This window comes from Puntigrus tetrazona, chromosome 8, assembly GCF_018831695.1.
Source record: "Puntigrus tetrazona isolate hp1 chromosome 8, ASM1883169v1, whole genome shotgun sequence".
NCBI classification, from domain to species: Eukaryota; Metazoa; Chordata; class Actinopteri; order Cypriniformes; family Cyprinidae; genus Puntigrus; species Puntigrus tetrazona.
Window position 1 is genome coordinate 2,491,219 of NC_056706.1, and position 17,154 is coordinate 2,508,372.

At 36.8% G+C, this 17,154-nt stretch overlaps 1 protein-coding gene across 1 annotated transcript in view; it reads left to right on the forward strand.

The window, feature by feature from the left end:
* Positions 1 to 16,896, forward strand: part of gcn1 (GCN1 activator of EIF2AK4) — a 43,072-nt gene extending 26,176 nt beyond the window's left edge. Inside the window, exons 39-58 of the mRNA XM_043246386.1 lie at positions 18 to 86; positions 174 to 312; positions 418 to 614; positions 2,072 to 2,214; positions 2,298 to 2,415; positions 2,552 to 2,767; positions 3,596 to 3,760; positions 3,832 to 3,993; positions 4,735 to 4,827; positions 5,999 to 6,142; positions 6,973 to 7,242; positions 8,664 to 8,777; positions 10,178 to 10,408; positions 11,165 to 11,358; positions 11,576 to 11,690; positions 12,437 to 12,533; positions 12,611 to 12,759; positions 14,116 to 14,226; positions 15,238 to 15,459; positions 16,251 to 16,896. Coding sequence (XP_043102321.1) covers positions 18 to 86; positions 174 to 312; positions 418 to 614; positions 2,072 to 2,214; positions 2,298 to 2,415; positions 2,552 to 2,767; positions 3,596 to 3,760; positions 3,832 to 3,993; positions 4,735 to 4,827; positions 5,999 to 6,142; positions 6,973 to 7,242; positions 8,664 to 8,777; positions 10,178 to 10,408; positions 11,165 to 11,358; positions 11,576 to 11,690; positions 12,437 to 12,533; positions 12,611 to 12,759; positions 14,116 to 14,226; positions 15,238 to 15,459; positions 16,251 to 16,376 — 3,075 coding nt within the window. The 3' untranslated portion in view covers positions 16,377 to 16,896. The remainder of the gene's footprint in view (positions 1 to 17; positions 87 to 173; positions 313 to 417; positions 615 to 2,071; positions 2,215 to 2,297; positions 2,416 to 2,551; positions 2,768 to 3,595; positions 3,761 to 3,831; positions 3,994 to 4,734; positions 4,828 to 5,998; positions 6,143 to 6,972; positions 7,243 to 8,663; positions 8,778 to 10,177; positions 10,409 to 11,164; positions 11,359 to 11,575; positions 11,691 to 12,436; positions 12,534 to 12,610; positions 12,760 to 14,115; positions 14,227 to 15,237; positions 15,460 to 16,250) is intronic.
* Positions 16,897 to 17,154: the final 258 nt, after the last annotated feature.

A 17,154-nucleotide genomic window follows, 5' to 3' on the forward strand; every position in this document is an offset into this window, starting at 1 on the left:
GTCGTGTTTGTTTGCAGGACCTGTCTCCGTATCTGCCCAGCGTGATTCCAGGACTCAAAGCGTCTCTGTTGGACCCCGTGCCCGAGGTAATATCAGCCGCACTGATCCGTGGGAGCTTCTGAAGCCTGCTGGCATTACCTGTGTCTTTTTTTTTAACGGCGTCTGTCGATCAGGTGCGGACCGTGTCTGCGAAGGCTCTGGGTGCTATGGTGAAGGGAATGGGCGAGTCCTGCTTCGACGATCTGCTGCCGTGGCTCATGGAGACGCTGGCGTCTGAACAGAGCTCTGTGGATCGATCCGGTGCCGCTCAAGGTGAGAAGAAGCATCCCTGCATCCATTAGAGGGCAGCAGAGACGCATATGAACGTGTGCCTGTTTCTACTGTTGTTCTTCATTCCTCTTTATCTTGGTCTGTTAGGTTTGGCTGAAGTTATGGCCGCGCTAGGTGTGGAGAAGCTGGATAAACTGATGCCAGACGTGGTTCAGACGGCCAGTAAAGTGGACATCGCCTCTCACGTCAGAGACGGATACATCATGATGTTCATCTATCTCCCTCTGACCTTTGGGGATAAATTCACTCCGTATGTGGGTCCCATAATTCCCTGCATCCTCAAGGTGAACGCTTTTAAATTCACTTGGGTTTTAATTTTATGTAAACTCTTGAATTGTTAAAAAACATTGTTATTATTAATAATAATATTAAGGAACTGTTTACTTAATATTCAGGAAAATAATTAATTTATATATATATATATATATATATATATATATATATATATATATATATATATATATATATATATATAATATTTTTTATGTATAACTGTTAAAAATAGATCTATATAGTAAGAAAAGCTGGTAACACTTCATAAGGTGTCATTTATTAACATTAATGTATTAACATGAACAAACAATAAACAATGCATTTATTACACTATTTTTAAATCTTTGTTAGTGTTAATGAAAACACGGTTAAACATTTATTCATGTTAGTTAACAGTGCATTAATTAATGTTAACAAACATTGCAGCTATTGAGGATAATAACAGAATGTCTCATTCACACGTGTTTGAGTCTCGTTTATTTAAAGTGAGTCACAGCTTTCTCGGTGAACTAAGGAGAATGAGAGCTGACGACTTTTAAAAATTAAACTAGATTGCGACTGTGATATTGATGTAATAGACAGTTCAGATTCAGATAACTGTCCGCAGCTCACCTCTAAGTCTAATATTTAGATATTTAAAACTTTAATCTGAACATGAATTTTGGACTTGAATTACACTCATGCCACCTCTGAGCCTCATTAAATGTCTGAAAACCCTAGAAACCACTTTTGTGTTCTTCTGTGCCACCTCTGCAGTACAATTTCTTTTTCTATTAATAATAATTTAATGTGATTGAAACTTGTGTAATTCTAGATTACATACTTCCTCAGAGGGGAGAGGTCATAGTCCTGCAGAACATGTTATATAATATTAATATTTAATGTTGATTTATTTTCCTAATGCAAAATTATTATTAATTGTTGTTCATGAGAATGAGTTCAAGAACTTTAATATTAACGGTTAAAAAAAAAATCATAAATATGTATTTATTTTAATAGTAAGAAAAAGTGAACTTAATATTTAGGAAAATACTGAAATGTGTTTTCATCATAAATGATTTTTCAACTTTTTTTTTCTTTATTTGAGAAAGTTATATGAACCTTATTAATATTAAAATGTTTTCTTTTATTATTAGATAAATATTTATTTGATTTATTATATTAATAAATTGATGTTAATTGATAAATATTAAGAAAATAAATATAAATGAAGAAAATATTCCACTTAGTAAATGTTGCTTGTTAATCTGCAACAAGGGATCAATCTGTTTCTTTAAAAATTTCAGGAACTATTAATAAATTACATATGTGCCAAATACACACACATATATAACACATATATTTTGCTACCAGCAAATAAACATTCTTTATCTTGTTGACTTGTTTATACTATTTTTACAGGAATGTTGTTATCTAGTTGTCTAAGTCTCTGTTTGATGGCTGGGTGTGTGTGTGTGTGTGTGTTCAGGCTCTGGCCGATGAGAACGAATATGTGCGAGACACGGCCCTGCGCGCCGGCCAACGCATCATCAGCATGTACGCCGAGACTGCCATCGCTCTGCTTCTACCAGAGCTGGAGCAGGGTCTGTTTGACGACCTCTGGAGGATCAGGTAGCAAACGTCCGGCCTCCGTCACTTCAGAGGACGGCTGCCATACCGATGGATGCTGATGCTGAGTGTTTGTGTTCTCTTAGATTCAGCTCGGTGCAGTTGCTAGGCGACCTGCTGTTCCACATCTCCGGGGTAACGGGAAAGATGACAACAGAGACGGCATCAGAGGATGACAATTTCGGCACGGCCCAGTCGAATAAGGTAACCGTAATGAGGCTCTGGAGCAGACCACAGGACAGCGCCTGACGGCTTTCATTAAAAGACCGAAATACATCCCTCGCTTCTTGTTGTGTCCCGGGAAACTTTGAGCGTAAATGTTTGTGTTGTATTTCTCCAGGCTATTATTGGAGCGCTGGGCGCGGAGAGACGCAACCGCGTGCTTTCTGGGCTCTACATGGGCCGCTCAGACACGCAGCTGGTGGTCAGACAGGCGTCTCTCCACGTCTGGAAGATCGTGGTGTCAAACACTCCACGAACACTGCGCGAAATCCTGCCCACCCTCTTCACTCTCCTGCTGGGCTTCCTGGCCTCCACCTGCCCAGACAAGAGAACGGTACAGTCCAGCAACAAACCACAGCCCCTTATGATTTCTTTGGCCTGCATTTGTTTCCATGTTAGCAGCATGTGTGTATTTAGCATCACACAGAGTGTGCCATAATTTGTTTCATATATTTGTCTTTTTTTATCGTTTAATAAAACAAAAACTGTTTAATCCGTTAACATGAAAATACAATGTCATTCTCTTTATTTTCTTAAATGATCATCCTTACTGGTTAAATAAATATTTATTTGAGAAAATAAAAATTATGAAAAACTTAATAAAATATTTGTTGATTTTAATATTAGGAAAATGAATGCTTATTGTATGTATATTAAGTGGTATGTTAATAATAAAATTATTAGATCATTTTATCAAAATAATAAATGTTAATAAAATGTTTATTTTCCTAAAATTTTCACTAAAGCACATTATTAGTATTATTATAGTTATTAAAAATGAATGTTTGTCTTAATATTTATTTGAGAAAATGTAAAGATATTTCCCTAATAGAGAAAATAATAATGAATGTTTAGTTTGGTAATCTTTAAGAAAACATAATTATTATATTTTAAATGCTCTTTATTGTCTCTCGAAAATATATAAAAATTAAGAAACATTTTTCATAATAAAGTATGTTAATTTTAATACTATTTTAAGTAATTTGTTTCACTTATTAATTTTAAGAAAATGTTTACTTCCATAATATTAAAGAAAATAATAATTAATTTGTATTAGGTAGTAATAGAACATGATGCCTGATGGATCAGTCCATGTTTCTGTAAAGAAAAATGTGAATGTCTCTATTGCTTATGCCGATCACGTTTATATCCGTGTTACCAGATCGCTGCTCGTACTTTGGGCGACCTGGTGAAGAAACTGGGTGAAAAGATCCTGCCTGAAATCATTCCTATCCTGGAGGAGGGTCTGCGCTCGGACAAGAGCGACGAGAGGCAGGGTGTGTGCATCGGCCTCAGCGAGATCATGAAGTCCACCAGCAAAGACGCAGTGAGTCACGGCTGAGGAAGTCTGCTCTTCTGTCCACCTCGCTGTGTGCTAAACCGATGTTTTTGTGTCAGGTTCTGGTGTTCTCTGAGTCTCTGGTTCCCACCGTGCGTAAGGCCCTGTGTGATCCTCTGGAGGAGGTTCGTGAAGCGGCTGCCAAAACCTTCGAGCAGCTCCACACCACCATCGGTCACCAGGCCCTTGACGACATCCTGCCCATGCTGCTCAAGCAACTGGTACTGACCCCTTTCCACAATCCTCATCTAAAGGACATTTAAAACATGAATAAGCAACACAATTTTATAAAAAATATATAATATAATAATGTGTGTGAGTGAGTGTGTGAGTGTGTGAGTGTGTGAGTGTGTGAGTGTGTGAGTGTGTGAGTGTGTGTGTGAGTGTGTGTGTGTGTGAGTGTGTGAGTGTGTGAGTGAGTGTGTGTGTGTGTGAGTGTGTGAGTGAGTGTGTGAGTGAGTGAGTGTGTGAGTGAGTGTGTGTGTGTGTGAATGTATATACATGTGTATGTGTGTATATGTATGTGTGTATATATTTTATATATATTATAAACACAGTATATACATTTTAAAATATCATTTGTTTAAGAGCTTGAAACATACTCAATACACATACGCTTCAATTCAAATGTTTTGGTATAAAGACTCCTTTGCTCGTCAAAGCTAAGCTAAACAGTTAAAATTGTAAAATCAAAATGTGATTTTAAAAAAGTTCTTTTCTATTTGAATATTTTGTGAAATGTCATTTATTTCTGTGATGCGCTGCTGATTCTTCAGTGTCGCATTACCCTTCAGAAATCATCCTGATGTGCTGATTAAGAAACATTTCTGATTATTAAATGAATAAATATAGTACTGTTAGTTCTCTGCTGCTCATCTGCCGGTTTCCATCCTCCAGGCTGCTTCAACGCAGTACGTATGGTGAGCTAAAATGCACTAAAATGAGCTCGCTGTTTGTTTCAGGAGGACGAGGAGACGTCAGAGTTTGCGTTGGATGGATTGAAGCAGGTCATGGCTGTGAAGAGTCGATCTGTCCTGCCTTACCTCGTGCCTAAGGTGAGCTCTCTTTACTAGCAGCATTCAACTAATCTGTGCATGAACAAAGTCTAGTAACCTTGTATATCCAGACTTAACAAAAGCAATATAATAAAAGCTTTTTTTGGCCAAGAACTGACCACTTAGACCAGGCAAGACTGTCTTACTAGTGTTTTATTTTGTCTCTTGATATTTGAAAGATTGGATCTCGATGTCCTTGAAAAATGTGCCGCTCATTATATCCTCCCAATAACTCGTACATCCAACCAGCGTTATTTTAGTATCATTGATGCACTAAAATAGTTTTTGTTAATATTTTGAATAAGTGTTTTCACTTGAACAGCTAAAAAAATTGTAATCACAATTAGCGCCCCTATCACGTGTAATGAAGCGTTCATATTTTGGTTTTGGGAGTCAATCGTTTGAAATGCATGCAAGGTCAAAAAACACTTTCCTTTGCATGACTTTAATCTGTGGTGATTGGTCCAATTTCATAATGTTTGTGTGGCCGGTACTGCTTTGTGTAACGTGTTATCGCTATTTTTATTATTTAATAAATGAATTGCCGTGTTCATAAAGACCTACAAGCGGCGACCGTATGCTAATGTTTCGCGTCGGCATAAAACTCGTTTCTATGGTTCAAAGTCAACACTTTCTTTTGAGAGACAATTTATACATTTATGCACTTTTAGATTTAAAACTTACGTTTGCCTAGTGCTGCGTTACATTACACACTGCACGAAAACTCCATAATAGGGCCACCTTAAGAATACGTTTTTATTTTCAGTTCTTTTTTTCTTCATTTTAGTTTTAGTTAGCAATAATGACTGTACACTGAATCCAAAAAATAAAGCCAGCCAATCATAACGTATCTTTCTGTTTTCAGACAGAGACAAGAATATTCCTTGCGACTGTTTAAAGGGGTTTTAAATTAAGACATATTTTACTCACCCTGAAGCCGTTTTAGGTGTACATGACTGAACACAGTCTGGCTTTTTAAACAATTTATCCTGCCTCTAACAAAAATATTTCTATTTAATTATAACGTAAATACTTGAGTTCTGGCTTCTTGGCTGACGTCATACAGTAAAAGATGGGCTGATTTTCATTTTTGGGCGATCTGTTCCTTTAACTGTTAAGCGTGCGCTGTATGCCAGATAGTGTTATTTAACGCTTTATTTTTATCCTGTAGCTGACGGCTCCTCCTGTAAACACGCGAGTCCTCGCCTTCCTGTCTGCGGTGGCAGGAGACGCTCTGACGAGACACCTCGGGGTGATTCTGCCCGCGCTGCTCTCCTCTCTCAAAGACAAGCTGGGCTCAGAGGAGTGCCTTCAGGTGAACACCACAGCTGTCAATCGCTTCTACTACATCCATTACCAGTCACACACGCTCTTCAGAGTCTGTTCTCCTCACCAAGGCCGCGTTGATTTGATCATAAATTAAGTATAATTTCCAAATGTATTATTCCATGAATGAAGAATTGCTGTTTATCGGTGTGTTAAAAACGGTTGCATTGTTAATTTGGGTTTTTGTGGAAACCCTGAGACATTTTGAAAAATTAATAGAAAGAAGAAAAGACTCCTCGTGTTAATTTCATTGATTCAAAAAGACGGTAATGTTACAAGATGGCATAATTATTACAGAAGATTTCGGTTTCAAAAATGCTGTTCTTTTAAGCTTATATTCATCAGAGAATCCCGAAAAATTAAATGCATTACAGTATCCACAAAAACTTGAAGCACAACTGTTTTCAACATTGATAAAAATCAGAAATGATTTTTCTAATATGCAGCAAATCATCATTTTAGAATGATTTCTGAAGGATCAATGTGACACTGAAGACTGGAGTAATAATGCTGAAAATTCACAGCAATTAATTACATTCTACAATACACTGACATTTATTTTTGATCAAATAAATGCAGATTTTTTTTTATTACACACTTATACGTAACATGTGCATGGCATGTGTGAAAATCACCAGAGCCAGTTAATTTTTCTTTTTTTGCATCCGTAGCAAAAATTACGTGAATGAGTAAATGCAGACTTGGTGAGCAGAGGCGACGTCTGTATAAAACGTGAAATCGCCATTTCGACCAATGATACACTCAACACTTTCCAACGGTGTTCGCTGGCGTACTAGTGGCGTTTCTGGTCTTCCGTAGGAGCTGAGCAACTGTCAGGCGGTGGTCCTCTCGGTGGAGGATGAAGTCGGTCAGAGAATCATCATCGAGGATCTGCTGGAGGCCACTCGAGGAGCAGACGCTGGTCTGAGGCAGGCGTCCATCACCATCCTCAACGGGTACTTCTCTCGAACGCGCCTGGACTACAGCGCTCACACGCGCATGCTGCTGTCCGGTCTCATGCGGCTCATGAACGACCCCAACCCCGAGGTGCTCAGCCAGAGCTGGGACACCATCAACTCCATCACAAAAGTAAGAGATGCTTTCATCCGCGTACCTGAGAAGAGTCTCAAAGTCCTTGTTTTTACGGGGCGTTATCATGTGATCCAATCTTAAGTCACAAGTAAACTTTTTTTATTTTTTTTTTTTTTATCCTTGATCCTCCAATAAGGTGGAGATGTTTTGAATAACATCTCAGGTGTCAAATTCAGTTGCAAAAAACAAGTTATATATGAAGAGTTCATATGGAAAAGCCTCTGAGTACGTCTTGTGCTTTTCTTTAAAATTAGCATTTTTTTGGGGTTTCTATGTAAGCACTGGTACTTCTGTATGGGTTCAGGCTGTGATTAAGCACATACTTTATGACCATATACTATGTGCGGAGAACATGTCTTCATTTCTCATCAATATGTCTTTTAGAGGCTTTTGCAATGAACTCTACACACACATATACTCACTTTACTCATGCATTAGTTATTTCTGTCATTTCTGAGCTGAAAAATGCCCCAAAGCGACTTTTTCAAAACTCGTTCAACCTCCACATCATCTAGTCACTTGTGCACATTCTCAAATCACTCACAAATTGCCTACAAAAATCTAGATATACTAGATTCAAGCGTATGGTAGTGTTTAAACGTTTAACATGCGCTATTAGAATAAATGTGCAATATGATGGTTTGTGCAGTCACTTGCATTTTAAATTCTTTGACATTATTTTCCCTGATAAAAGTAAGTGTAATGCGTCATTTGGAACTATATAAAGGCTCTGCTTTTTTGTGTGCACTGACAATATCAACAAAACATGATTTTCTAAAATAAAAAAAACAAACATGCTGCCCTTCTCGTCTTAAACAGAAGCGATTCTCACTTCACTAAAAAACAGAATCGGCGAGACAGACATGATAATTATATCTAAATATAAAAAGCATATCTATATATAAAAGGCGTAAATTAAGATTTAGCGGAACTGCAAAGAATCGAAAACAAAAACTCTCATTGTAATCTTAACCATTAAAAATGAATTCTCTCTAAAGGCGCATCAATGAGGAAATGGAGAGTCAGGAAACACACTTAAAATATCTTCGTATTTTCCCCAGACACATTCGTGGTAATTATTTTTGCTGGGGCTTTGCGTCAAGACTATTTATGCATATAGTTATGTACATTTTTCTGCGGCTTCCTACATATTCAGTTAATAAAAATCATTAAAAAGAAATTAATTAAAAATCATGTTTTTATCATATTTATCTTAAAAAGGTTGCTTTAGTAATAAAATTAAATGTATCGTTTTTTACTTCATTTTTTATTAAATAAATGATGCTTTGTTCACCAGAACATACTACTTTCTCCTTTGATTTTATGCTACTACCAGGATTTAAACAAGAAATAATGAAATATGACTGGTATTGTCGTTTGGTTGATACAGTTCTCATAACTTCACTGTATTTGTGCAGAAACTGGATGCTGGCAGTCAGCTGTCCTTGATTGATGACCTGCACAGGGACATCCGCTCTGCTGCCGCTGAGGTCAGAGGTCAACACCTACCTGGCTTCTGTCTGCCCAAGAAGGTAAGAATCACTTACAGAGACAAACTACAGAGCGTATGTGGACTCATAATCAATAAACAAGTACTCAGAAAAAAAGTAGTATGTGGTTTGGAATATTCAGCTATCCTACTATATTTGACAAAATATGCTCACATTCTTTTAAAATAACTTTTAGTAACACTTTCAATAAACCCTGTATTTATAGTACATTATAAGGGTAATCATAATGCATTATACATTATAACTTAAATTTTTTATCATCTCATAAACATTCATAAGAACAGTTTTAATGTGTTATATTTATATATTTGTGGTTATAGCTATTAAGATTATGACCATTTATAACATTTAGGGAACACAATTCATCCACTTAAGTTGCAATACATTATATTTCTCATGGTAAATATAGTTTTTATGATTATTCATGTTATAACGCATAAGGTTTTATATAATGCACTATGCATTCATTATAATGTCTAAAGAATATCCCAATATTGTATTTTTTTGTATGTTTTTAAAAGTAATTTTATTTTTATTTTTTTTTACATGTATCAGATTTAAAATGCAGAACTGAAATCCAAAAATATGTTGAATTACTAAAATAGCTAAAACAAAAAGTTATATTTAAAGCTAAATGGAATTATTTTAAAAAAGAGACCAACGTAATTTTTACATTGGCAACTAACTGAAAATAAAAATAAGTACTAAAAATAAATAAATACATAAAAAAATATTAAAGCTGAAATCATTTGTGAAATACACATTTTAAAAGAAAAGGCTAAATAGAATTATTATAAATGATACAAGCAAACCAAAAATGACAAAAGCAAATATATAGGAATTTATTTAGGAAAAAATTAAAAATGGCTAAAAAGAAATATAAAAATAGAATATAGTTAAAAATAAATATTAACAATTAATACTTATTTGTTAACTAACTGAAATGGTGTCAATGCATCAACAAAAAATAGAACTTTAAAACTGAAAATATAAAAAATAAGCTAATTCAAAAGCCTGGAGCACAAAAGCGGTATTTGTAGAAATAGCCAGCAATACATTGTATGGGTCAAAATTATCCATTTTTTCTTTTATGCCAAAAACCATTAGGATATTAATTAAAAATCCTGTTCCATATTTTGATATTTTGTCAATTTCTCACTGTAAATGTTAAAAATATTTGAATAGTAATGTGTATTGCTAAAAACTTTTTTTTTTCCTTTGCATCGTCAGATTCCAGGTTGTCAGATAGTTGTATATCAACCTTAATATTGTTCTGTGCATAAATTGCATTGTCCTATTTATTCAGCTTTTCAAATCTCAATATAAAAAATTGACCCTTATGACAGGCTTTGTGGTCCAGAGTCACAAATAACCATAAATACAGTGATAGTCCAGGACTAATCCTGCGTGTTTTTCCTCAGGGAGTGACGTGTATTCTCCCCGTGCTGAGGGAAGGAGTGCTGACAGGAAGTCCCGAGCAGAAGGAGGAAGCGGCCCGAGCGCTGGGCGGAGTCATTAAGCTGACCTCAGCGGAGGCTTTGCGGCCGTCTGTGGTCAACATCACCGGACCGCTCATCCGTATCCTAGGAGACCGTTTCGCTTGGACTGTGAAGACAGCTCTGCTGGAGACGCTCACTCTGCTGCTGGCCAAAGTCAGTGTCCATCAGTTTGACCCTTCACTCGCACTCATAACTAGCGATGCACCGATACCGATTTTTTACGAAAATACCGATTACCGATTTTTATTTATTTATTTTTTTTCCTTTAATGCAACCAACAAGAAAGAACCAACATATATATAAGATGTTTATTTGATGTTTAGCAGGACAAACTGGCTTCTGGCTATTGAAAACAGTAACTGTAACAATCTAAAATTAACTCCTGTGCAGTAAATACATTCAGTACAAGACGACGTCGGCATTTAGGTTTAGGTGAACTGTAACCTTGTGAAATTAAAGGCGGCAACTGCATAGTTACAATCAGCACGTATTCAAACATGTTACTCAAGCAGCATTCTGCATCTGTTTATGATACAGTGAGACAGTATGCTATATATAAATGATTCCAAAATGTTAAATCAAGTAACGTTAAACAAAGGAGCGACAGAAGGCGCTTTTTAAATCAAAGTCTACGTATTTTTTAAGGGAAAATAAAAATCATCCTTTTGCACAGAACCAGCGTTTACTTCTGGCTTTTCAAAATTGCGAGCAAGTTCTTCTTTACGAAAAAAGCATCTCATTTTTGTCAAAAGTTAGTATGTTTTGCACAGATTGAGAAAGCGGCTCTTATGTGTTGTGCACAAATTACGCGTTCGCTTCTGCAAAAATCGCCCGAGAAAAAGACAAATTCGTATGGTTGGTCCACCGGTGCTTCCCTACTCATGCCTCGTCTCTCCCTCTCGTGTTCAGGTGGGCATCGCTCTGAAGCCCTTCCTGCCTCAGCTCCAGACAACCTTCCTGAAAGCCCTCCAGGACTCCAGCCGGGCCGTGAGGCTGCGGGCGGCAGAGGCTCTGGGTCAGCTGGTCTCCATACACGCCAAAGTAGATCCGCTATTCACCGAACAGCTGTCGGCCATTCGTAACGCGGAGGACTCTGGAGTCAGGTAAAAAGGCAAACGCGCGCTTCTGAGGCAGTTTGCAGGATATAGATTGCAAATACGATACTGCACTGAAAAAGTCTCTCCTGCGTTTGACCAAAAACACATTCAAATCAGTAATAAACGGCTAATAACATGCATGCTAGTAAGCAGCCAGTCAAGGGACCCTAAAATAAAAGCCTTGCTCTAGCTTATATTAAGGTTTCTGATGTAACTTCTGTAGGGAGACGATGTTGCAGGCCCTGCGCTTCGTCATCCAGGGTGCAGGGGCAAAGGTCGACCCCACCATCAGGAAGAACATCACCACCACGCTGCTGGGCATGCTGGGACACGATGAGGTACAGCTGCTGGTCAGGGTTATTACGGTTAACTAATCGAGACCTATATCAGAGGTGAAACACTGCTAGTTTTTTTTGTTTACTCGACACAGATGTATTTTAAAATTTAAATATGTAATTATTGTAGTAGTATTTATGGGTAAACTAAAATTTATATTTTTATATTTAAAATTTATAATTTTATAATTTTTAAATTTATAAAATTTTTTTAAATTTATATTTATATATACATGTGTATATGTGTGTATGTGTGTGTATATATATATATGTATATATGTATGTGTATTGTGTGTGTATGTGTGTGTATATGTGTGTATATATAGCTATTTGTGAACATTATTTTTGTTCTATTATAGTCAATACTTAAGGATTGTCTATATATATATATATGTGTGTGTGTGTGTGTGTGCATATGTGTGTGTGTGTGTGCATATGTGTGTGTGTGTGCATATATGTGTGTGTGTGTGTGTGTATATATATATATATATATATATATATATATATATATATATATATATATATATATATATATATATATATATACACACACATATATTATTTCATAATTCTGCTCCTATTACATCTATGTTTGAAGACATGCAAGAATATGAATGCATGTGATCTTTGTCTTTAAAACAATAACTAGCACAGGATGTGGTTGTGTGAGTGCGTCACTGTTGTCTTACCTCTGTGTGTGTGTGTGTGTGTGTGTGTGTGTGTGTGTGTGTGTGTGTGTGTGTGTGTAGGATGCCACGAGAATGGCCTCTGCAGGCTGTGTCGGCGAGCTGTGTGCCTTCCTGTCAGAAGAAGAGCTCAAGAATGTGTTACAGCAGCATGTCCTCGGTAAGATCACACACATCTGTGGCCTGCCAGTGCTTCGGGACGAGATGCATCCTCTCATGCTTTCTGTTCGTCTGCAGCGGATGTGTCTGGCGTGGACTGGATGGTGCGTCACGGACGTAGTTTGGCTCTGGCTATCGCTGTGAAATCCGCTCCTGACCGGCTGTGTTCGGAGGAGTACAGCTCGACTGTGCTGGAGGCCGTCTTATCCAGCGCCACCGCAGACAGAGTAAGAGTCCGCAGGGAATCAGCAGAAAGTCCAACTCGCGTGAGGTCAACAAACGCCTGCCTTCAGCGCCAGATAAATCTTAAAATGTTCAAAACGTAGGAAAATGTCGTTGCTTAAGCCTTTAAAACGTTCCTAAATCCACGCTTTTTATAAATGCCCACTGCAGCTGCTTTTCATACTGAATTAAACCCAGGGTTTCTAACACCGCATGGAAAATACTAAAGTAGTACAGGAAACAAGACTGTGGAAAAATGTGTTTCTAGGCTATTGTCCCTATTCTGAAATAGACAATTAAGAACCTCTAAAAGTAAGTTACCTGATAAAAATGTAAAAAAAAGTATTAACAATAAAACAAACAAAAAAAGTAATACAAACAATTATTATCGATTATATTGCAATAGTTTTGATGTAAAATGCGAGAATATTTCAGATTCAGGCATACTTTCCCAAAAGAACTCGCAGAGCGTCCAATAAGAGGCACGAGGTAGCGTTTATTATTTCGGTTGCCAGATATCATGTTTAAATCCCCGAATCAGAAAAGAAAACCAGTTTGTGTTTTGTTATGAGATGTCGACTGTATTGTTCGTGATCACTGAATAAAAGCACTCAACCGCTGTTGTTTGAACAGAGAAACATAGGCTACTGCAGGTCAGAATTACTACTGTTATAAAATAAAACACAGTTCCCCCAGTTGGACGGTGGAAAACGTCAATTGCATGAACCAAAAATGCCCGAATGCACGTTCTGAACTTGTTTTGCATCACTTCAGTTACTTGTAGGTTATATGTTAACTTAAAAGCAGTAAGTGATCACTTGGTAAAGATTTTTTTATTTTATTTTTTTAAATGCTTACGTTTGCACTAAACATTTTGTATACTTTGTAACAATAGCTCTTCTATCTAATCTTCTATCTTCTATCTAATAACTTAAAAGCAAATGCAAACATATATGTTGAATATCGTAAAAGTTAAAATATTGCAATATCAATTTTTTTTATGTCGCCCAGCCCTACAAACAGTGTTTTTTCATGACATTTAGAGAATCTGAATTCTCCATGACCGAATAAATGGTCTACTTCTGCATGTTGCGGGACAGAATTGTTGAATTATTGTAAGCAATGCATTGAAATGATATTGCAATTCGTAATACTTCTGGGTTATAGCTGCTCGTAAATGCATGAAATAATCTTTCCACACTCAAATTCCCAGGTCATATTGAATCTGTAAAATGTGCAAGAAACCTTTGACTTGAATGAGATAAGAGCTTACGATTTTCACAAGATCTTGCCGTTTCATGCGAGCTCTGTTGTGTAAGTGTGCTGCAGACATTAGATTTTCGTGTGTGTGTGTTCTGCAGATCCCCATCGCCTGCAGTGGCATCAGAGCCATGGGTTACCTGATGAGACACCAGCTCCGCTCAGGAGGACCGGAGAGCATCTCGCCCCGCATCATCACACAGTTCGTCAAGGTGAGACTGACTCTCCACACACTTCACAGCGAGCCATACACTTGTTCAAATGCATTTAATATTAATTAATGGTAAATATTGGCACTATCGTATTTCTCATTGTTAGATAATTAGTTTCAAAACATTTAATTCGAGCACTTTGCATTATGGGATGCAATTTGTCGTGTAGCTGAGGGCTGGATAATATGGAAAAGAATACAATTGACAAAAATACTCAAAATATTTATTTCAAACAATTAAAAGGAAAGTATTTCTTAGAACTCAAGGATGAACGTAAACGGCTACGTTGGAGTAAACTGAAATTATGGAATTGTGATTTTTATCCTAATCTTTTTAATGAACATTTGTAATGAATGAAAAAAAGTTGAATGATTTCATAAAACATCAATTTAATCGGTGATTTTAAATGTAAGCAAATTTGATGCATAGCAACGTAGTTTTTAGTTTTCTTGTCAAATGAGGGGCGGCACAAGAAAACGGTGTGTAGCGTATAAATTAATACATGGATAAAAATGTTTATAATATTAATCGCATCCAAAATAGTTTTTGTTTGCATAGTATATAAATGTGTGCTGTGTAAACGTGTGTGTGTGTGTGTGTGTATATATATATATATAAATATAATATATAAACAATTTTTCTGAAATATGCATGTGTTTTTATTTATAATATAAATTATCTGAATATAAATATATATAATTAAAAAAAAAAATTATATATATATATATATATATATATATATATATATATATATATATATATATATATATATATATAGTAAATGTATACAAACAAAATATATATATTTTAGATGCAATTTAAATTCTAATTGTTTGATGGCACTAATAATAGTAAATCAGTGTCACGTTTTTATTATTACTTTAAGAGTTACATTACTATTGTAAAGGAAATGTTTCTGGCATAATTTTACAAAGCATTGAAAAATACTTTTGCTTAACTGTAGTTAATATCGCGTCACTCTCCCCGGTGATCTGTCTGTGCGTCTCCCAGTGTCTGCAGAACCAGTCGAGTGACATCCGTCTGGTGACGGAGCGCGTGCTGTGGTGGGTGTGTAAGGAGGCCGAGACTCCCGCTCTGGAGCCCGCTCTGGTCAAACCGGTCATCAAAGCCCTGCTGGACAACACCAAGGACAAGAACACCAGCGTCCGAGCTCAGAGCGAGCACACACTCGTCAGCCTGCTGCGGCTGCGCCAGGGAGAAGACGGCATGCAGGTCAGGCTCCTTTTTTTCTGTAAATTATCTAAATGTATGTAAAATGTATAGATTTTTTTTGTCATTAAAGATAATGCAGGAGTAAAAATCTTGGGGTAAAAAAAAAAAAATTACCAACTTAGATGCTGATTTTTTTATTTTTTTTTAATGCTGATATTTAAAACAAAACATGTGTGTGTGTATATGTGTGTATATATATATATATAATTTTTTTTTTTTTTTGCTGTGCATTGAGGAATTTATTCATTTTTCCATGTTTTTTTTTGTCCATTTTTGTGCAAAATTTTCACATTTTAATGCACTATTTTTTATCAGATAAAAAAATATTAAAAATACATAATTGACGCACGATTTTGTGTGCATCATAAGATTTTATGCACATCATTTACGTCCAGCATTTTTATGCAATGTTTAAAAATGTGAATGAACATAGCTCCTGATGAAGGCTCGTTTAATGTATTACAGCATTGCAGTACTCCTTAAAAACGGTAATTGCAGCGTAGTTACTTTTTACGGAAAATAATGCATTGTTACTTTAGCGTCACCTTTCTCACCTGAACTGGCTTCGCTTGTATATTTTTTAATAATAAAAACTGTAAACTGCAAAGGCCTGAATGAGCCTCGGGGTAAAGGAAGTGCCTCTGAACCTCGCTCCACAGCGAGAGGCGTCAGGGAATAAAAGAAACCGGCGTTAATTATTTTAAAAACTTGCTGAAGTCTTTCTACTTCGCGTTTAATGTTTGCTTTGCTTTGCAAATATTGAAAGGTTTGCACGTGTGGCTTGGTTTCAGAGCATCAGCGCGATCCTGGACTCGGCCAGCAACGAGCTGCTGTCAGAATGTTACCGCAGATCCTTGAAGAAGATCTCCGGCCTTCCCGACTCCAACGAAGAGATCGACGACACCATCCTGACATGATGGAGCGCTTCAGCTGCCCAATCCAGTCCTGTAGCTGCTGCTGTTCTCAGAGATCCTGCATCTGTCAGTCACACACACACACACACACACACACACACCTCTCCTCACGCTAGCTTTGACTCCTTCACGCCACAAGGAAAGCCTGGGAAAGTATTTATTGTGCTGAGCCCCCGAAATCATCTAAAATCCGCTTTTTCTTTTAATCGGCCATTGCGTTTGTAAATGTAGATTTTTCCGTTTGGTTTTCTTCTGAAAGATGAAGTATTAATTTGTGCCAATTCTTTTCAAACATTGTCGTTCGGATGCCCTTTTATATTTCGTTCGGATGGCGAGCGGTTTCTGGCCGTTGTAATTGATTTCTCGGTGTGTGTGTGTGTGTGTGAGAGAGAGACGCGAGCCATTGACAACCCAAAGGATGTGACGCTGATTTCTCCGATCAGCGCTGCGTCCACTAATAATGGTTGTACGAATAAATAGAAAATGAAAGCCTTGATTTAATAAACGGTTTGACTTAAAGAAATTACGTTTGTGTTTTCTTGCTCAACATTTCGTGCATCTTCATAACATCTGAAAAAAAGTCCTTCCACTCTAAAAACACGTTTTAGGGTGATATAAATACATGCATGTACATCCAGAGCATTTAGAGTCTTTCAAACAGCATAACAAACAAGTTTCAGATGAATGCAGTCACAATGACATTTTTTTAAAGCCAACGAATGGTGGTCAAGATTTTTAAGGACCAAAAAAGTACCTCCATCCAAGTGGGCAGGTCTGATTT